General features: G+C 37.8%; 1 protein-coding gene across 7 annotated transcripts in view; it reads left to right on the top strand.

The window, feature by feature from the left end:
* The first annotated feature begins 4821 nt into the window (after positions 1–4821).
* The window catches only part of LOC147401639 (uncharacterized), a 45801-nt gene continuing 31154 nt past the window's right edge, over positions 4822–19468 (top strand). For 3 of the 7 annotated variants that reach the window (XR_015178625.1, XR_015178626.1, XM_086442986.1), the window contains exons 1-10: positions 4823–5575; positions 5690–5805; positions 8679–8778; positions 8876–9017; positions 10822–10885; positions 10977–11727; positions 13289–13618; positions 15356–17974; positions 19124–19196; positions 19279–19364. Coding sequence is in view for 5 of the 7 variants with exons in the window: in XM_086442986.1 (XP_086299112.1) it covers positions 4982–5575; positions 5690–5805; positions 8679–8778; positions 8876–9017; positions 10822–10885; positions 10977–11727; positions 13289–13618; positions 15356–17974; positions 19124–19196; positions 19279–19364 (4875 nt within the window). In the remaining 2 variants the exon portion in view is untranslated. Of the gene's footprint in view, positions 5576–5689; positions 5806–8678; positions 8779–8875; positions 9018–10821; positions 10886–10976; positions 11728–13288; positions 13619–15355; positions 17975–19123; positions 19197–19278; positions 19365–19468 lie in introns of all 7 variants that reach the window. The other 4 variants (XM_086442987.1, XM_086442988.1, XM_086442985.1 and 1 more) reach the window with 3 other exon arrangements.

Here is a 19468-nt window from a genome sequence, read left to right on the forward strand (position 1 = left end):
TATCCTCATGCGGGCCAGGAGTAACTGATGCTTTGACTTTTGACTTTCTTCTCTTTTTTTATTTTTTTATTTTTTTATTTTTTTGTTTTTTTGTTTTTTTTTTTTAAGTATTGGCTTGCCCTAGTCTTAGGTTAAAAAATGAACGTGATGGCTCAAAAGGGTTGACTAGGGTTAGAGAGTTGTTTTCAGGGTAGCAACGATGGCCTTTCGTCATCTCAAGGTCAGATCTCAGGCGTAGTATTTCTTAACGGTGTCAGCATTGATCGGTTGAGGGAAGACTTGTCCGTCCATCTCTGTAAGGATCAAAGCTCCTCCCGTCATCACCTTCTGTACAATGAATGGTCCCTCGTAGTTTGGTCTGAATTTCCCCCTAGCATCTTCTTGTATCGGTAAAATCTTTTTCAAGACAAGATCTCCTGGTGAGAAATTTCGGGGTTTGACTTTCTTGTTGTAGGCTCGAGCTATTCGTCTCTGATAGATCTGTCTGTGGCAAATAGCTGCAAGGCGCTTCTCTTCAATTAGATTTAGTTGATCAAATCGAGCTTGAACCCATTCTGTTTCCTCCAACTCTGCTTCTTTTAAGATCCGGAGGGAGGGAATCTCAACCTCGACGGGTAAGACTGCTTCCATTCCATATACTAATGAATACGGAGTTGTCCCAGTTGAGGTTCGAAATGAAGTCCGGTAAGCATGAAGGGCGAAAGGCAACATGTTCTTACAATCCTTGTAAGTGACTGCCATTTTCTCGATGATTCTTTTGATGTTTTTGTTGGCAGCTTCAACTGCTCCGTTCATTTTGGGTCAATACGGTACAAAATTGTGATGAGTGATTTGGAAGTCTTCCCACATCTTGATCATGTCTCTATTCTTGAAATTATTGGCGTTGTCGGTTACCAAAGCACTAGGGAGTCCGTATCTGCAGATGATATTGTTCTTAACAAACTTCAGAACAGTGCTCTTGGTGACATTTGCATAAGAAGCTGCTTCTACACATTTCGTAAAGTAATCGTTAGCGACTAGGATGAAGCGGTGCCCATTTGAAGCTTTTGGCGAAATCTGTCCAATAACGTCCATGCCCCAAAGTGAGAAGGGCCAAGGAGTAGTCATATTGTGCAACTCTGAAGGTGGCGCGTTGATCTTATTGGCATAAATCTGGCAGAGATGGCATTTACAGACATGTTGATAACAATCACTTTCCATTGTTGTCCAGTAATATCCCATTCTCATGATCTTCTTAGCAAGCATGTGACCATTCATGTGAGGTCCGCAGACTCCACCATGTACGGTTTCGATCAGTCGTTTTGCTTCTATTTCTGCCACACATCGGAGTAATACTTCATGATGTGATTTCTTGTACAGAATGTCATTACTCATGAAGAATTGGCCTGCTAGCTTCTGGATAGTCCTTCGATCGTTAGACGTTGCGTCTGATGGGAGAGTTCGATCTTCGAGATAGGCTTTGATGTCTGAATACCATGGCTTTTCTTCAGATTCTTCAACTTCGACGGGTAGGCAGTAAGCTGGCTCGTCTTGAAGTCCAATCTCAATAGGGGCAATGACTAAGTCCTCTGAGATACTAATCATGGAAGCGAGCGTTGCTAGTGCATCAGCAAATTGATTCTTGGCTCTCGGCATATAAGTGAATGAGATTCTATCGAAGCGTAAGCTTAGTTCCTCTAGATACTCATGGTAAGGGATCAATCTTTGCTCTCGAGTCTTCCATTCTCCAGTCGTCTGATAGACCACTAAGTTTGAATCTCCGAAAACATCGATCTCATCTACCTCGAGATCCAGTGCCGCTTTCAACCCTGCTATGCACGCTTCGTATTCAGCCTCGTTGTTAGAACATTGGAACTTTAGTCTGATTGCAATTGGCACGTGGGACCCATTTGGTTTGATCAAGACTGCTCCTATTCCATTTCCCTTCTGATTTGCTTGCCCCGTCAAAGTACATTTTCCAGCCCGGTTCTTCATCATCGTCTTCAATCTCAGTGAGCAATATGACTTCGTCAGGAAAGTTTGTCTTCAATGGTTCATATCAGGCAATGGATGCTCGGCTAAGTGGTCGGCGATGGCTTGCCCCTTGATGGCCTTTTGAGTGACATAGGTGATGTCAAACTCAGATAATAGTAATTGCCATTTCGCAGTACGACCCGTTAGTGCTGGCTTTTCGAAGAGATACTTGAGGGGGTCCATTTGAGCGATGAGCATAGTCGAGTAGCTGAGGAGATAGTGGCGTAGTCGTTGAGATGCCCATACCAGTGCGCAGCAAGTCTTCTCGAGTGCCGAATACTTTGCCTCATAATCAGTAAATTTCTTGCTGAGATAGTAAATGACTTGCTCTTTTCTACCTGACTCATCGTGTTGCCCTAGTACACAGCCCATAGACGTTTCTTGCACCGAGATGTACATCAGTAAGGGTCATCCTGGCGTAGGAGGAACCAAAACTGGTGGATTGAGTAGATATTTCTTTATCTTGTCGAAGGCTTCTTTACAGTCTTCGTTCCATGCTTTCGGCATATCTTTTCTGAGTAGCTTAAATACTGGTTCACAGATAGGCGTGAGTTGTGCGATGAATCTGCTGATGTATTGTATTCTACCCAGAAATGCTCGGACATACTTTTCTGATACCGGTGCTTTCATTTCAAGAATGTACTTGGTCTTTGCTGGATCTATCTCAATGCCTCTTCTACTGACAATGAAGCCCAATAACTTGCCTGATGTTGCCCCGAATACACACTTTGCTGGGTTGAGCCTTAAGCTGTATTTCCTTAGCCTGTCGAACAACTTTTTCAGATTTACCAGATGGTCTTCTTCTATACCAGATTTAGCGATCATATCATCTACGTAAACTTCCATTTCTTTATGGATCATGTTGTGGAACAAAGCTGTCATTGCGCGCTGATAAGTTGCCCTTGCATTTTTAAGCCCGAATGGCATAACTTTGTAATGAACGTGCCCCAGGGTGTAATGAATGCTGTTTTCTCTTGGTTTTCTTCTGCCATTTTTATCTGATTGTACCCGGTTATATATTTATTATAAGTAAATGAAATTTATTTATTTTTTAATTCTAGAATCATACTGGAGGATTTTTATGGGCTGATAAAGCTGAATCTGTTGACTAAGTTGATGTAAAAATAAACTTGTGAAGAAAAATGGACAACAAAAGACCATGAAGGATTTATTTTTTTTATGCATCAATAAGATGCAATATATTGCAGTTTATTACAATTTTAATTTTAATAGCTATGTTAGTTATGATATTATTTCTTAAATGGGGGCGGTTCAAGGGCTATATGTAAAAACATATGTAAAAACAATGGTTTTTCAAAATACGGGTTAGAGGTTTTGGGTTGAGCTGATTTTTTATGAGGATGGTCACTATGATGAGATGATCATCCTCACCAAAAATTAGCTTAATCAGAAACTTCTAAATCCATCAAAAGTGATTTACAAATTACTGATAAAAATTAACAAAAAATCGACGGTCCACATTCTAAATCACTTTTAATGGGGTTAGAAGTTTTAGATTGGACTAATTTTTTTTTTCCAGATGATATTCCCATCATAGAGATCATCCTCACAAAAAATCAGCTCAATCCAAAACTTCTAACCTATATTTTGGAATTTTATTAATGTTACATTGTTTTTACATATGCTTTTTTATATGTCCTTTGATCCTAACCCTTTTTAAATAGATATATGTAAATTGCATATACGAGATTTGTTTAAGTATGTATATATATATATCAGGATTTGGTATGTTTGAGACATCTTTTATATATATGATAATTCAACAGGTGATAGGTTAAACCATCAAATTTTTAAGGGAGGTGATGTCAAATTTTTTTATTATTAATTTTGAGTATAATGAATTTAAACACATTATATTAATATTTAATATTTAAAATATTATATTATATTACATTAATATTTATAGTTAAAATGTCAAAAATAGTATAGTTTGAAGGTATATTATGATACTAAAAAATAAAAAATAATAACTAGTATAATATAAGGGTATTTTGATCTTTTTTCTATAAGTCATGAGAAATCAGTATGGTTTCTAAATAGACTTCCAGCACAAAAGTACTTCTACCAGTATTTCAAAGAGTTGATTGCCAAACGCCTTTTCTGCACAGAATTACTTTTCCAACTCCTTCAAAGAGTACTCCAGCTCCTGTTATTTGGAATAGTAGTTCTGCTCCTGGTATCCAAATAGGCCCTAAATATTTGAGTTTAAAACGAGTCATTTCTTTTTAAATTTATTACTTGTAAAAGAAATACTTTTTAATATTTAAAAATAAAAGTCATTAAATTATCATTTTAGTGGAACAAATTATTATTAAGTTGATACTTTACAAATAATATGTTATTTTGTAGAAGAAATTTGTTATTATAATGATTTTGAAATAATTTTTTTCATTTGATTATTAAGAATCAGAACCGACGGATAACCGTGATTTTTGATGGTTTCGATTCCAATTCCACTTATTTTAAAAGTTGGAATCGAAACTGATAAAATATAAAGGTTCCAACTCCCTAATTACAAACCGACTCGATATTTCTGATCTACCATGGAAATCTCTCTTGGAATGTTCCAAAATACGTTCCAACTCCCACTCACCCGATCCGATTCTGTAAGCTGTACTTCTCGGAATAGCACAATAGCCTACTCCTCAGATCACAACCGTACAACAAATACAACTCTTGAAGATCATCTACAAGGCCACTGTAGACACCCGCGCACGTTAGAGCAAAGGCATGTTAGGCATCGCATCGTTCACATTCTCCCGCCTCACCATTTTATTTCCATAATAAATAAGAAAAACGAAATTTGAGCATCTTATTCTGTTGGCGGGACAAGTTGTTTTTCATTTCCAGGAGCTGTTACAAAAAGAAAAGCGGTATTGTCATAGTGGAGTTAACGTTAAAACTAGATTTGCAGAGAAAAAAACAGAAGAAGAAGCAGTTTTCAGCCATGAAAGACGAAGAAGAAGGTATTGATGTTGTTCCAGCTTCTCATCCTCTTCTTCCTTCTTCTGAAGATGAAGATCGTTGTCTTCGAAATGACGGGAGGGGATGGCAGTGTAAGAACTCTAGGTTTGAAGACAACCCTTATTGCCAAAAACATTACTTGCAACACCTTGATAAATCTAGGGTTTCTGAGAGTTCTAGACGTAAGGGTCGTAAAAAGAAGGTGAAGGCGAAATCGAAGGAAGTTGGGAAGGAAAATCAGAGGTCTCGACTGCACAAGAGAAGTAGAGAGGAGGAGGAGGAAAGCGGTGGTTCAGATTACGAGGAGGAGATGCGTGCGTCGCGACAGAAGAAGAAGAAGAAGACGAAGCGTCAGGAGGGCTCGGATGAGAAGGTTGGAACTGTTTCGGAGAAGAAATCAAAGGCGCTGATGGTGAAATCCGAGGATTTTGAGGAATCTGAGTTTGCGGAGGAGATAAAAAGTGATTTTGTGGACAATAACAAGTTGGGTTCTTCTTCTTCGTCTATTGTGGCTAGGGTTTCAAGTGGTAAGAAACAGCCGGGTTCATCGAACAAGGGAAAGAAGAGGAATGCTAATGTAAGTGGATTCTTAGTCTATCAGGTTATTGGATCTTTTTTAGGGTTTTGGTCTGTTTCTTTTCAGTTCAGAAGGAGCATGCAATTGATTTAATGGGTACTGTGGATGAATCAGGGAATCGTCGAGGAATCTTTAATGTGCCATCAATGTCAGAGGAACGATAGAGGAAAGGTTGTTTTGTGCAAGAAATGTAAAAGGAAACGATATTGTGTGCCTTGCATACAAAAATGGTGAAATTTCTTCTATTATTATTATTATTTTTCTTCTTATTGCTTTCTTATTCTCTCTGGATGGTCTTGCATTGTCATTGTCTAGAATCTGAAAAAAAATGGTATTTTTTTTTCTTCCCATTATTGTTCTTTAATATTCCATGGATGCCAAAGATTATGTTATTTGGAATTAATTTCTATCTTTTTTATTTGATAGTTAAAGGGTTAGTGGTTTGAATGGTGAAATTGGATTCAAGGGGATTTGAACCTCGGAGGTGTGAAACACCTTTCCACACTTCTTACCAACTTAGCTTAGCTGGCATTTCGGAATTAAGTTCTATATATTTGACGTAATTAATATGGATGGATGACTTCTTGTCAAGCTAATCTTCAGAAGCAAGGTCTAAAATGCTGTATTGATTGAATGTTTCGGTTAACAGAAAAAACGATATGGTATCAGCCAATACATTTGATACAAACCGATACATTCAATCTTCCGGGGTCTATATTTCGTTTCGATCTTGGTCAATACCGATACTTATTGGCCGATACATTCCGATATTCTAAATTATGTTTAGAAGGTATGAGCTATTGGATGCTAATCTTGTTTTTCCCATATTTGAGTGTTACACACTCTGTGCTGTTTTGTCAATCTTGTCACCATTACCATTTACGGTTGACCTCAGGAGGAATCTTTCAATAGCACGAGATGACTGAACTAGGAATTTTATTAATGTACCTTTTAAGGTTTCTCTCTGGTATTCATAATTATTGTAATATATTTCTTTGTACTGAATGATTCAAATCAATGGATCTAGAATATCATACTACTTCAATATCAGCTCACCATTTCTCTTTGTTCATGCGTACTTATTATCTTGTCTTTTGAAGCGTGGTGACCAATTTATTAATGATTGACTTGCACAAACAATGCTACTCTCTCTCTCCCCAAGTGAAAGCCTTAGTTGGCAAAACTTGGTGCCAGTGGTGCACTCTATATCGTTGTATGCAGGACTGGAATTTATCAAGGACAGCTATTGTCTCTTCACTGCAAGCTTATTATTGGGTCTCTGAGGACATCTAATTTGTAAGCACAGAATCCAACGGCCAGGATTTATCCTTGGGAGAAGTTTTCCCCATATACGTATTATTGGGATTGCATGTAGTCAATTGTTTAGTGATCTCTCTCTACAAGTTGATTGGCTGAATAATTTAAACACCCCATTAGTTTTCTAAACGAAACTCGATTTGTAGCACAGCGGGTAGAAGTTATTCCTGTATGTATCCTTTTAGGTTCTTAGCAGGACTTAAAGATGCTGATTCTTCTAATAAGGAGAAAATGATTCACACTAATCGTTTTGTCTCTAGTGATTAGAAAATCTGGAGGACAGCTATTAGTCCCTAAGTGTTCCTACTAGTTGTTGGTCTGTAGTGATTAAAGAAGATTAGAAGGAAAACATGGCTGCTGGATCTCCAAAATTTCTGTTTTAGCTTTTTCAGGTTGTTGGATATCTCAGGAATTAGAGGGAAGGAAGGTGACACTGGTGCTTGCAGAACTTTTTTACGGGCTTATAGTTGTTATGCTTGATGATGTTGACCTGGTTTAGTGGAGGCAAATACCACTAAGCTGCAGTTAGTCGTTATCGGTGGTTAGGGAACTGATATACGAGGCAGACACGGATTCTATGAAGACAACGTCCAAGCGCCTGATGGAGTTCATTCTTATTTGATTTATTAAAAAAAATAAAAAAAAATGAAGGAAAAATTACCAAAAGAGGGTTAAATTTTATTGTTATTATTAATTACAAAATACTTCTATTTTTTCAAAAATTACTACAAATGATTTTAAATGCTGGACTGTCCAGTGTTTTAATAACTTGATGGACAGTCTAACGACTTGAAGTTTTGCTAAAGATAATGGGCAATTCAACTCACTGGTAGGGCAATTCAAAAGATAGTGGCAAGCCGAGCTTCCGATCTTTGATAAGCTCCTCAGGAAGGGTAATCCTACGAAGCAATGAATTCCTTGGGGCCACCCTCCATGGTCTAGTTGACCCCCACCCAACGAGTTGAACGTAGGACTTTCCGAGGGGGCAGTTCTTGTGACCGTGAGATTAGTCTCACCTGAAGGGTGGGGATACCCACGATTGGCAGAATAAAAAAAAAAAAACTCACTGGACTGTCCAGTGTTTTAGTAACTTGCTGGACAGTCAACCATTTTAACCTATAAATGGTTTTAAAATGTTGGATAGTTCAGTGAGTAACTTAAACATTGGACAGTCCAGCAAGTTAAGTCATTTTTTTAAAATGATTGACGTAAATATTGAAATTTTTTTTTTGGGGGGGGGGGTAATTTCCGTAAAATAAAGAAAGAGTTTGCATTTATCTTGATTTCAATGTTGTTCCTAATCTCAAGGTGCAAACTACTGCTTTCCAGGCACTCGGGTGCCAGAGCCTAATTGATTTGCTGTTGTTGGTACTTCCAGTCAACTACTGACGGAGTTTGCTCTATTGATGCAAACCACAGTTCACAACCCAATTGGCTGGGAATAAATCAGTCACTTACTATATTATTCTGGACGATCAAGAGAAATTTTGCTAACTATCAGGAATAGGTCTCTTGCTTAGACGGTCTTGGTTATCCTAGTATTTCGAGTTTCATTAGGTTGTGGATTGTACTACACGTTAAAATATTCATTTTGTAGCTGGAAGTTGCCATCTATAATGCTGCTGTCACTGATTTTCTTTTCTTTTTGTTAGCTGTGATTCTCTTTTTCTTATAATAGCCATATTACTATTTAAAACTATATTATGAATTTAATGATGTACTAAATCTATCTTTTATCCGTGGCTGTCTGATGCTTAATTTTTTTCCTTTACATCATGGAATATAGGTATCCTCACATGTCACAGGCTGCAATTGCCAAAGCTTGCCCAGTTTGTCATGGAAATTGCAATTGCAAAGCATGCTTGCGGATAAATGGAACATTTAAGGTTGGTTGGGTAGTACATGGCATTCGCTATTTATTATACATTAACGTTCTTTACCTTATCGATGGCATCTTAGACCTTTTTCATGATTCACTTGTAGGAGCCAGAGATCGCAAAAACAAAGATTAAGGATGGTGAAAAAGTTAAGTACTCTACATACTTGATACATGTGCTTCTTCCATTTCTGAAGCAAATTGATCAAGAACAAATGATGGAAAAGGAGATGGAGGCTAAGATTCAAGGTACTTGCATACCTTTTGGCATCAATCTTCCTTGTTACTTTGGTGTCCATTGAGTACAAGTTTTTTGTCCTGGGTCTCATAGAACGGAACATCAATGACAAACAAAAGGTTATCTGCTGAACGGTGATTTATTTTTTGAGAATCCATGATTCAAAGTATAGTACTGTCATGTGCGGCCTTGGTCAAGACATCGTGTTCTAGTTATATACCAAGACCCAAGTCAACACAAAGGATGTACTTTTCATACCAAAGCCCTATTTGGAATACTAAAACTGGTTTGGGACCTTGTTATAGAAGTATACTTTATGGCAAGAAAGATAGATATTTTTAGCATAATTAAAAATACTTTTAGCCGGGGATCATGTGTATTGTGTAAGATTGTTGTCTAGGTATTATGCTTATCTTGTGTTTTAGGTAGGTCTTCTAAACTCTAAACAAGTATACATCTATTGATTAGTGGTAGGTTGAGACGACCTGCCTAACCACAAAGTAAAGCAACTTAATCTTGCCTAAAACCACATATGTAAGGTCCCATTTGAACACAAAATTCTCAAAAAAAAAAAAAAACCCCGCATCTTTGAGCTCATAAAACAACTTACATAAAAACCACCGTAAAATACTTAGGGTTGTCTCTTGAAAAGATTGCTCATTCCCTTCAAAGGTTTCTTTTCCGTTCCTACCAGGTCCCCCAGCAAATGGAAATGGTGTTAGGGCCCACAAGATTCTTTTTCTATGCTTAATGGCCATGATATGCTAACTTTGGAAAAGTGACATACTGGACTTGGAAAGACCCAATGAGTATGGAACGACGAGAGGAGTGGGACTACTTCTCTCTAACAAAAGAACACTGAATCAACAAATGACCTATTGATTAACAAAGGATACCACAATTGGGATAGAGAAAATCTTGATTGATCAAGTGATCATAAGTGGGGATTTCATCTGAAGTGCCTAGTCATTTGAAAAATTGAGATATTTGATTGAAAATGGAGGTGACTAAGAACTCCATGGATGAGGCAAACACTAAGGAGTAGAATAATTTAATGGAGAAAGTCCTCTACCTTGCATGTCCATTCTCTTCGGTCATCTTCTGTCATCATAATAGGATCGTGGGATAGCTGTTGATAACATTGGCTCATTCTTAAACTGCTTCATCATTAAAAGCTTTATTGGAGCCATAATCCCATGACAACTCACTCCCATTACTACTCATTAAAGCTTGCATTGGTATTATTTTTCCTGGAAAGAGATAATATATAGAGATGGTGATTGCAGAGATAAGGGTAAAACATCATACCATTGATTTTCTCGGAACCTAACCCTTTTGCTTTTGATCTTTGACCTTTGTCGTCCCTTAATGCGATCCTTTGGAATTCTAACAATACTTTCCAAATGCTACAACCAGAAGATGACTTTTCACACTTCACTTTGACACCCAAATACCCTCTCACTATAATTTATATAAAAGAACATTAAAAATGGGTTAATCTTATTGTCATGCATCAATTTCAGTTTTTCCCCATTTTTTCATTCCATCTTGATTGGAAAATATTTTTTATCATCTTACCATGAAGACAATGCAAGTAAATATTTTGAACCATGAGATAAAGTTTCATATATTAATAGTTGTTCTGATTGTCCAGTAAAATTAATTTTTTGGTTATAGTTGTTCCAATTGCTGCCCTGGCATTTGGGCTGTTGAGATGAATATGCCCACAAGACATGCATATAAGATGCACGATCTAAAGTGCTACACCTCATTCTCATTGTTTAATTATTTTCTATTTTGATGTTACGTTTACAGGATTATCAGTACCAGAGATAGAGGTACAACCAGATGTTTGTTTTGGTGATGAGCGTCTGTTCTGGTAAGTTCTTTTTCCTTAGAAATTCCATATTAAATGGCCATTGGACCTTTAATTTGTTGATAACTGATGTTACCACATGGGTCTTGGGCAGCGACAACTGCAATACTTCTATCGTTGACTTTCACAGAAGCTGTCCAAAGTGTTCATATGATCTCTGCCTTGCTTGTTGTCGGGAGATTCGTGATGGTTGCCTACAGGGAGGTGGAGAAGAAGTAACTGTGAAATATCTAGACAGTGGGAAAGCTTATCTGCATGACAAAGATACTACTCCCAGGTCTAAACATGCTTTGGGATCACATGGTAAGATGAGCTCTAAGAATCATATCAAGCCATCTGAGTGGAAAGTGAAAGAAAATGGCTGTATCCCTTGTCCTCCAAAGGAAAAGCGTGGTTGTGGTCGTGGCATTCTTGAGCTGAAGTGTATGTTTCCGGAAGATTGGGTTTCAAAGCTGGAGAAGAAAGCTGAGGTGATAGCCCAAAAACACAAACTTCTTGCTGTTCCTGGAACTTCTACACAGTGGTGCACCTGTTTCAACTCACTTGGCGAGATTGACTTTGGTTGCAAGAAGTTACGCAAAGCCGCGTGTCGAGAAGATTCTAATGACAACTATCTGTACTGTCCAACAGCTAAGGATATGCAGCAAAAGGACTTGGAGCATTTTCAGAAGCATTGGATCAATGGTGAGCCAGTGATTGTTCGCAATGTGCTTGAATTTACATCTGGCTTAAGCTGGGAGCCGATGGTTATGTGGCGTGCATTACGTGAGAAGACAAACTCTAGGGTCTCAAAGGGTTCCTCACATTTGGCAGTGACGGCGATTGATTGCCTTGATTGGTGCGAGGTTAGTTCCATTGTGACACCTCTTGGTTCTTTTATATCGAAACAAATCTTTCTATGTTTGCTGGTTGCTATTATTTAGGCCCTTAGAAAGCCTTCAAGTAGCCTGATCTGTTCACAGTTTGCTGCCACGTGGTGCACATCCATTGGGGGGGGTATTTTTTGGGCCGAAATCAACTATATACATTTTTTTTCTTTTGGGTAGACAGGGTAAGCAAAAGGTTAGTGTTTTGATGAACAGGAAGAAAGAACCCAGTATACGAGAGGCTGCAGAAAGGATGAGATTTGTAAGAGAGATCCCCACTAAACCATACAATGGGCAAAAGAAAACAATGACTCAGAAATAATTACGTACGATATAAATTTGCCCCGATCTAAAAGAAAAATTTCCAAATCTTTTATCACTAAATTCGGGAAGAGATGATGTCCAATCATAGGAGAAAATTTGATTCGTTATGACTTTTTCTAATGATTTCAATTCATCTTAACAAATTCTTCAATTGTGTTTCTTTTTTAAAACTCCCAGCAAACTGTGAAGAGAAGAATTCTTCAAATAGTTTTTCCCAGGTGAGATATGGCTGGTACCAAACCACCTCATGTGGTTACCATAGATTTCCTTTTTATTTTTATCTTTTTAAGTTCATTTAATTACTGATACATGCCAACCCCAAATCTTTGGGATAAGCTTTCACGTTGATGACTTGCACGCATTTATAGAACGTCACATTTATGAAATTTAGAATGCTTGAAGCCCTATCTTTACATTACAATGACTTGGGGAGTTATCCAAAGTGTTCTCCACTTTTTCTTAGCTTTGCTGAATTAGGCTGCGTTCACACCCAGTTGTGACACAGCATGCTATACTTCTGCAATCAACATGAATTGTTTAGCAAACTGATGTCTACATCGCCTATCCTAAGAATCAATCTCTTGAAATTGACAATATGAAGGGCCTACTTAATAATTATTGAAACTTAGGAAAACTAATGGTGTTGGCTTAGGTCCTTTTTCAGGACTTAGCCATTGTTTTCATTTAGATACTTAATGAAGGATGAAAATTACATGGCTGACTATTTAGGGTCGTCTATTTGGTTTTCTAATGTTTTTAACTTCTTAAGGAAAGGTTGCATGATATAATTTTGATATGCATTTTTCTTAGTTCTTAAAATTAAAATTATGTGGAGTAAGTATTACTTTCTAGTGCTCTAAGCTTGTATTTTTGATGGTATCGTCTCAGTTTTTTTGGGGGGGGGGGGCATTAGAGGAATGTCTACGATTTGTGTCTGTCTGTCTCTGTATAGCGGTTTATTTTGTTATGTAAATGCCATGACGGTCTTGGTCTTTCCCCTGACCGAGACAACGTGTTGACACGAGATTTTAAACCATGGTTGCAAGGTCTGTCCAGAATTTCGATAGGTGATTATATGCTTGTCACTTTTACATTTAACTTTTCTTTTTCTTGATAGGTCGTTACAAGGTAGTCACTTTTACATTTAACGTTCATCAGTGTCCCAGTCTGATGGATCATGTGATACACTATTATTAAACTTTTTTACAAAATGCAGGTTGAGATAAATATTCACCAATTTTTCAAAGGGTATTCAGAAGGTCGAATGCATGACAACTTGTGGCCTGAGATGCTCAAACTAAAAGATTGGCCTCCTGCTAATTTCTTTGAGGAGCGCCTGCCACGTCATAATGCGGAGTTCATTAGTGCCTTGCCATTTCAGGAGTACACAAATCCCAAGTGTGGATTTCTTAATGTTGCTGTAAAGTTGCCGCCGGAAACTCTGAAGCCAGACCTGGGGCCAAAGACATACATTGCTTATGGAACTGCTGAAGAGCTAGGCCGCGGAGACTCTGTAACCAAGCTTCATTGTGACATGTCTGACGCAGTAAGCTTAGTTTCTTATGGTTTATGACAGCTTACATGCATCATGCATTAAATGCCTTTCACTTGTAGAGAACACGCTTCAAGTTGGGATGAAATGAAGAAACTTTCTTGCCCATTTCTTTATTTGTTTGCAGTTGGGTATTTTGGTTGATGCCCTGCTAGGTGGCCTTTCATATAGATCTCTTAAGATGAATGGACCTAGTGAGGTCTTAATCTGCTGATCCATCTTGTTCTTCTTTCGTGTCTTCTCTTCTATTTAACTCTCTCTCTCTCTCGTGGTGGCGGTGGGGGTGAGTGGGTGGGGGATTATGAAACACCCAATCCCCTTGTATGTGTGTGTGTGGCATTTGTATGGTCGAGGTAGGAAGGACTGGTTCAAGTGTTCCTTTCTCATGGGGCAAGTATTCTTGGTCACATTATGGACTTGGCATTGACATGTATGTTGGTGTAGGAAGGACAGGTTCTAGCATTTTATTTTGTTGGATCGTCGGCAGTCCCGATTCCCTTGCATGTGTAAGATAAAGGTGGGAACGAAAGGTTCTGGCATTTTTTTCTCATGGGGCTGCAAGTATTCTTGGTCACACTATGGACTTGGCATCAGCATGTATGCTGTTTAGGACATAAATAAACGGTCTGTTGTGGGGTTTTTTTTGCAGACTTTGGCAGGTACAATGTATTGTAGTGTAGAAACTATATATTTATCGTACTTGAAATAATGATACAACAATTAAAGAAATCATGAAAGTGGAGTATCTAAAATAAGAAAAATAATGGGTTAGATGATGTTTTGGCATTAAATTTGCATTTGTTTATATTTTGACCTTCTCTATTTAATTTTTAGCTCACTGTCCAATAAATGGAATTGCTTTATTTTTTAGTTGCCTTTTGGGGTTATCTTTCCTTCTGTTAATTTTTTATTCTATAGAATGTGGTGAACTTGAGTCAACTAGGTTGGTAGAATTGGGTACCTCGATTTTATGCATTGGTCCACCAAGTTAACAATCTCGGCTATTTAGTTACTGGGCCATCTCTTTGATGGGTTATTGCCTAATCACACCAAAAGTCAGTACTGTACCCTTTTCTTTTCATTTCTTTTTTTTTTTCCTTCCCTTTTAGGGTGGGGTGTTTTATTTATTTATTTATTTTTGGTGTGTTTTTGCTGGGCTGGCTGATATTTCAATTTTTAATAGTTTACATCATTTGGGGCATCTATAGGCTGAAAACCCAATAAAAATTGACGCTACATGCTATACTCTATACTGTAAAAATCATGATACACTTAGATATGCATCGATTCCTTGAATTGTATTTGGTCATAAATAATCTTGAAACATGACGTTTAAAGTAATTGAACCACCTCTACAACCATATATTCAGAAAAGAATCACATTTCTATTCTCCACCTCTGCTATGTTCTATGCTTAGATAAGACAAAGATATGGCGTTTAGTGCAATAATGGTACCTTTTGAACCTTGTTTACTTCTCATTTTTGTGTTAAACAATTAATTTAATTAGTTGTACTGATTCTTTGATGTGTCAATTTTGCCCCCCTTTTGTATGGTGGGTAAGTTGAATAACTGGAAACCATATCTATATATGAAAACCATGAATGGATTCTGTAGTGTTTTATTTTACTATGGTTTATATTAAAGGTTTACATTATTATCATTGAGATAAAAAAGATGTAGCCAGAAAAAAATGTTCTCAATTTAATAATATTGCCAATTTGCTTCTCAGGTGAATGTTTTGACACATACTGCAGAAGTGTTTCTTTCCCCAGAGCAGCTCACTAAGATAGAAAAGCTGAAAAAGGGGCACAGATCCCAGGACCAAAGAGAACTTTTTGGTACTGTTCAGGAGTCCAACAAGGTTGAGGAAAAGCACCTGTCCCCATTCACAGGGAAAGGGATCAAAGAAGCAGTTACTCAGGAGAAGTCGCCCCAATGTGAAGCTTTCACATTAGAAAATAGTGGGTCTGGTGCCAGTCTTGCAAGTTATAGACAGCCCAAAGAGTACATTGATGAACAGAATGGTGCCACTGCCTCTGATATTGAACTCCTAGCAAATGAGTCGAACGTTTCCTCTCAGGACCTGAAGGGTGCAGACAATGTTGTGAAAGATGCTGGGCCCTCCACCAAAATTGTAACTAATGAATTTGATGATTTAAATGACCGAAAAGAGAGAGAACATGAGTTCTCTAGCCTGGATGGCCAGATGTTTGACCAGGGAGAAGAAGTGGGAGAGAAAAGCCTGAGCGTATTGCAAGTGGTTGGTGGCGTCTCTCATATGGCTACTTCAATTGATGAACTCCACAGTAGTGTTCCAGATGTGAACGGAGAAGACTCGGGTGGATTTGATGTTTGTACTAAAGTTAATGTGCACGTTGGAGTTCAGGAGGATGGCAATTCTTGTGTTGTGGCTATCAAAGCGGAAATGGATAAACTTCCTGGAATTGAAGAAGAGGACGGGGTTGGATCTCATGATAACCCTAAAGTTGATCCTAGACATAATGGTAACATTGTAGATGATGGAGTTAATGAGGAAGGCAGTTGTTATGCTGTGAATATCAAAGCTGACAAACTTTCTGGAGTTGAAGAAAAAGATATAAGATCTAATGGTGACATGCTAGATGTTAGAATTCTGGTTCAAGGCAGTACTCATGTTGTGGACATCAAAGCTGGAGCAGATGGACATGTTGGAAAAGGAATGGAAGAAGTCATTGATGGATTTAGTGTTGGGCCTAAAAGTACGATGTTTGATATTGGAGTTCAGCAGGGAGGCTGTTCTCATATTGTGGATGTCAAAGCGGAAGTAGATGAAGAACTCTCTGGAACTGAAGACAAGGAAAAACTGGACATGACTGGAGATTATCCTCATGGTGTGGATAACAGGGCCGAAATTGATGAAGAACATGATGGAATTGAAGAAAGGGAAAAGGACACAGGTGGATTTGATGTCAGGCCAAAAGGTTGCATGCCAGATGTTGGATTTCAGCTGGAGAACAGTTCTCATATTGCAGATATTAAAGCTGAAAACGATGAACTTGCTAGACTTGAAGAGAAGGACAATGACATGGGTGGATTTGATATTAAACTTAATGGTAGCATGCTTGTTGTTGGAGTGCAGGAGGAGAACAGCCCACATGTCTTGAATAACAAAACTGACATAGATGAAGAACTTGCTGGACATGAAAAAGAGGTTAACATGCTAGATATCGTGGTTTGTGAACAAGACCCTGGTGGATTTGATGATAGATCTGACCATACGATAATAGATGTTTGTCTTCAGGAGGAAGGCAGTTCTCATGGTGTGGATATCAAAGTTGAAATGGATGAAGAACACGACGGAATTGAAGAAAAGGAAAAAGACAAAGGTGGAATTGATGTTAGACCTGTTGCGGATATTAAAGTTGAAATGAATGAACTTGCTGGAATTGATGAAAAGGACAAAGACATGGGTGGATTTGATGTTAGGCCTAATGGTAACATGCTTGATGTTGGAGTTCAGGAGGAAAGCGACTCACATGTCATTGATGCCAAAGCTGACTTAGATGAAGGGCTTGCAGGAAATGAAAATGATTTTAAAGAAAACACTTGTTTATCTGGTGGAAATACTGAGTTCAGCGGAGCATTCAATGATACCTTGTTAAATTTGGGGGAGAATTCCGGTCTCTTTCATTCCAAAACTAAACCCGAAGAAGTTTCTAATGTTTTAACTGATGACCTAGGTGCAGAAAATGATTTTTCTGGGTTGCTGCCAGAAGAGAAAGTGGAAGACCCAGGTGTAGCTGAGGAAAATATAAAGCATGTAGAAAATAAACGAGGCGGTGGAGGTCGAAAGAGGAAAAGGAAGAGGGGGAGACCCTCTACAGGTGTGGGAAGCAAGTCATCGAAACCTTCAACCAAAATTACTTGGAGAGACCCTCAGAATGAGAGGGGAGATGGAAACCATGAAGAAAACACCAAGAATGGGAAGCATGAAGAAGGTGATGCCAGCTTGCTTGATAGTGGGGATTTAATAGATGCGTCGCTTATAGTTGACCAGACAAAAGGAGTAGAGGGTTTTTCAGGTTCCCCACCAAATGTGGGAACTGACTATAATGCCATGACAGAAGCTGGTGACCATTTAAATACACCAAAAGCTTCTAAAATTAATGAGGTGAGTGAGAAGATGGCTGGAAATAAAAAGAGAAAGAGGGGCAGGCCTTCAGCGTCTGCCAAGTTGGAGAGACCCAAGCCAGCAAAGGGTGGTGCTCTTTGGGATATTTTCCGCAGACAGGATGTTTCTAAGCTTCAGGAATATCTTAAAAAGCACCGTCGGGAATTCAGACATATCCACTGTTCTCCAGTGGAGCAGGTAAAAACATATCCAATTCAAAGCTGCGTGTAGGTCTATGAAAAATATCTTCTTAGTATCCTATATTTTAGTCACTGCAGCCTTTTTGAATCTCTAGTCTGATTATTATTGATGGTAATGACCCTTAAGAAATGGCTATATAGGTTTCCTAGCTCAAAAGTTGATTTCAAATGGTGATCTTAATGTTCAGTAACATATGGTTGTATGTTTACAATCATGTTGTCAAGCTGGTTTTGAAATAGGTGATCTCTGATGTGGGAATTGTGGGACCCATTGTCTCTGGCAGCCAATTTAATCCATTTTAGCCAAACATTCTTATCGTCCAGTTATGGACTGTGAACACTGTTAACAATACTGAGTTATATGATCTTGTACATTATACATGCATTCTTATTATTGGACTGCTGTTAATGGTAGTATTCCCTAAATACAAAATTGCGAAAATTCGCCCTTTGTGACAATTATTTCTTTTGATTAATTTTTTATGTATCTGAAAATCAAAATGTCATCATTTATTATCCAAAATCTTTGTAAAAATAAAGGAATCTCTGTAACTTTAATTTGGTTGTTGTGTTAAGGAAACAATACACTTTCTTACATTTCTTCCACTTCCCTCATTAATACTATATATTTCTCTGTTGTTTTCAAAGGAAAATTTACTTGAAATTTACCAAAATTATCAGATATGTTGTTATATTTTTATATATTGAATATATTACCACTAACAATTTGAATTTTTGGCTAAAATATGGTACAAAGTGGTCATATAGATATTTAAATTACTTATAAAATATGGATATTTAATTTTGCCACTTAGCCTTTCAATAAAATATTTTATACTTGTATTGAAAATGCCCCTTATTCAAAAAAATGACTTAGTAGCGTACCTGAGTAATCATGTATCGGGCATGCCTCTTTCCCTAGTAATAATAATGTCGGCATTGATCACCATGCTATTATCCTAAAATTAACAAGAAGATGAAGGGTAATTCTTTTCCCAATTAAGAAAAAGAAAAATCTGGTTTTGGTAACCCATTTCTTTAATACTTAAAAAATGTTCCTAATCATCATCATCATCTTATGTTGTTTTGACTATTAAAGTTATCTATGCTGTTATATCATTAGTTACACGCTTTCTTTATGATACAGGTTGTTCACCCCATTCATGACCAGACTTTCTACTTGACTTCAGAGCATAAAAAGAAGCTTAAGGAGGAATTTGGTTAGTTTGTGAATCATGGGACGCTATTTGGCCTTGATGCAAGTTTCTTTACATCATTACTTATATATTTTGGATTTTGCAGGAATTGAACCATGGACGTTTGTGCAAAAACTTGGAGAGGCGGTCTTTATTCCAGCTGGATGTCCTCACCAAGTTAGAAATCTAAAGGTATGTAGATCCCTGAAAACGGTGTTCCGTTTTGTCCCACTTATATAATGACTTGACCATGCATGTTGAGATCAAATTATTTGGGTCATCAGCAGTGCCTCTCG

The sequence above is a fragment of the Akebia trifoliata genome, chromosome 5 (genome assembly GCF_017979445.1).
Source record: "Akebia trifoliata isolate Shusen 1 chromosome 5, ASM1797944v1, whole genome shotgun sequence".
Classification (NCBI taxonomy): domain Eukaryota; kingdom Viridiplantae; phylum Streptophyta; class Magnoliopsida; order Ranunculales; family Lardizabalaceae; genus Akebia; species Akebia trifoliata.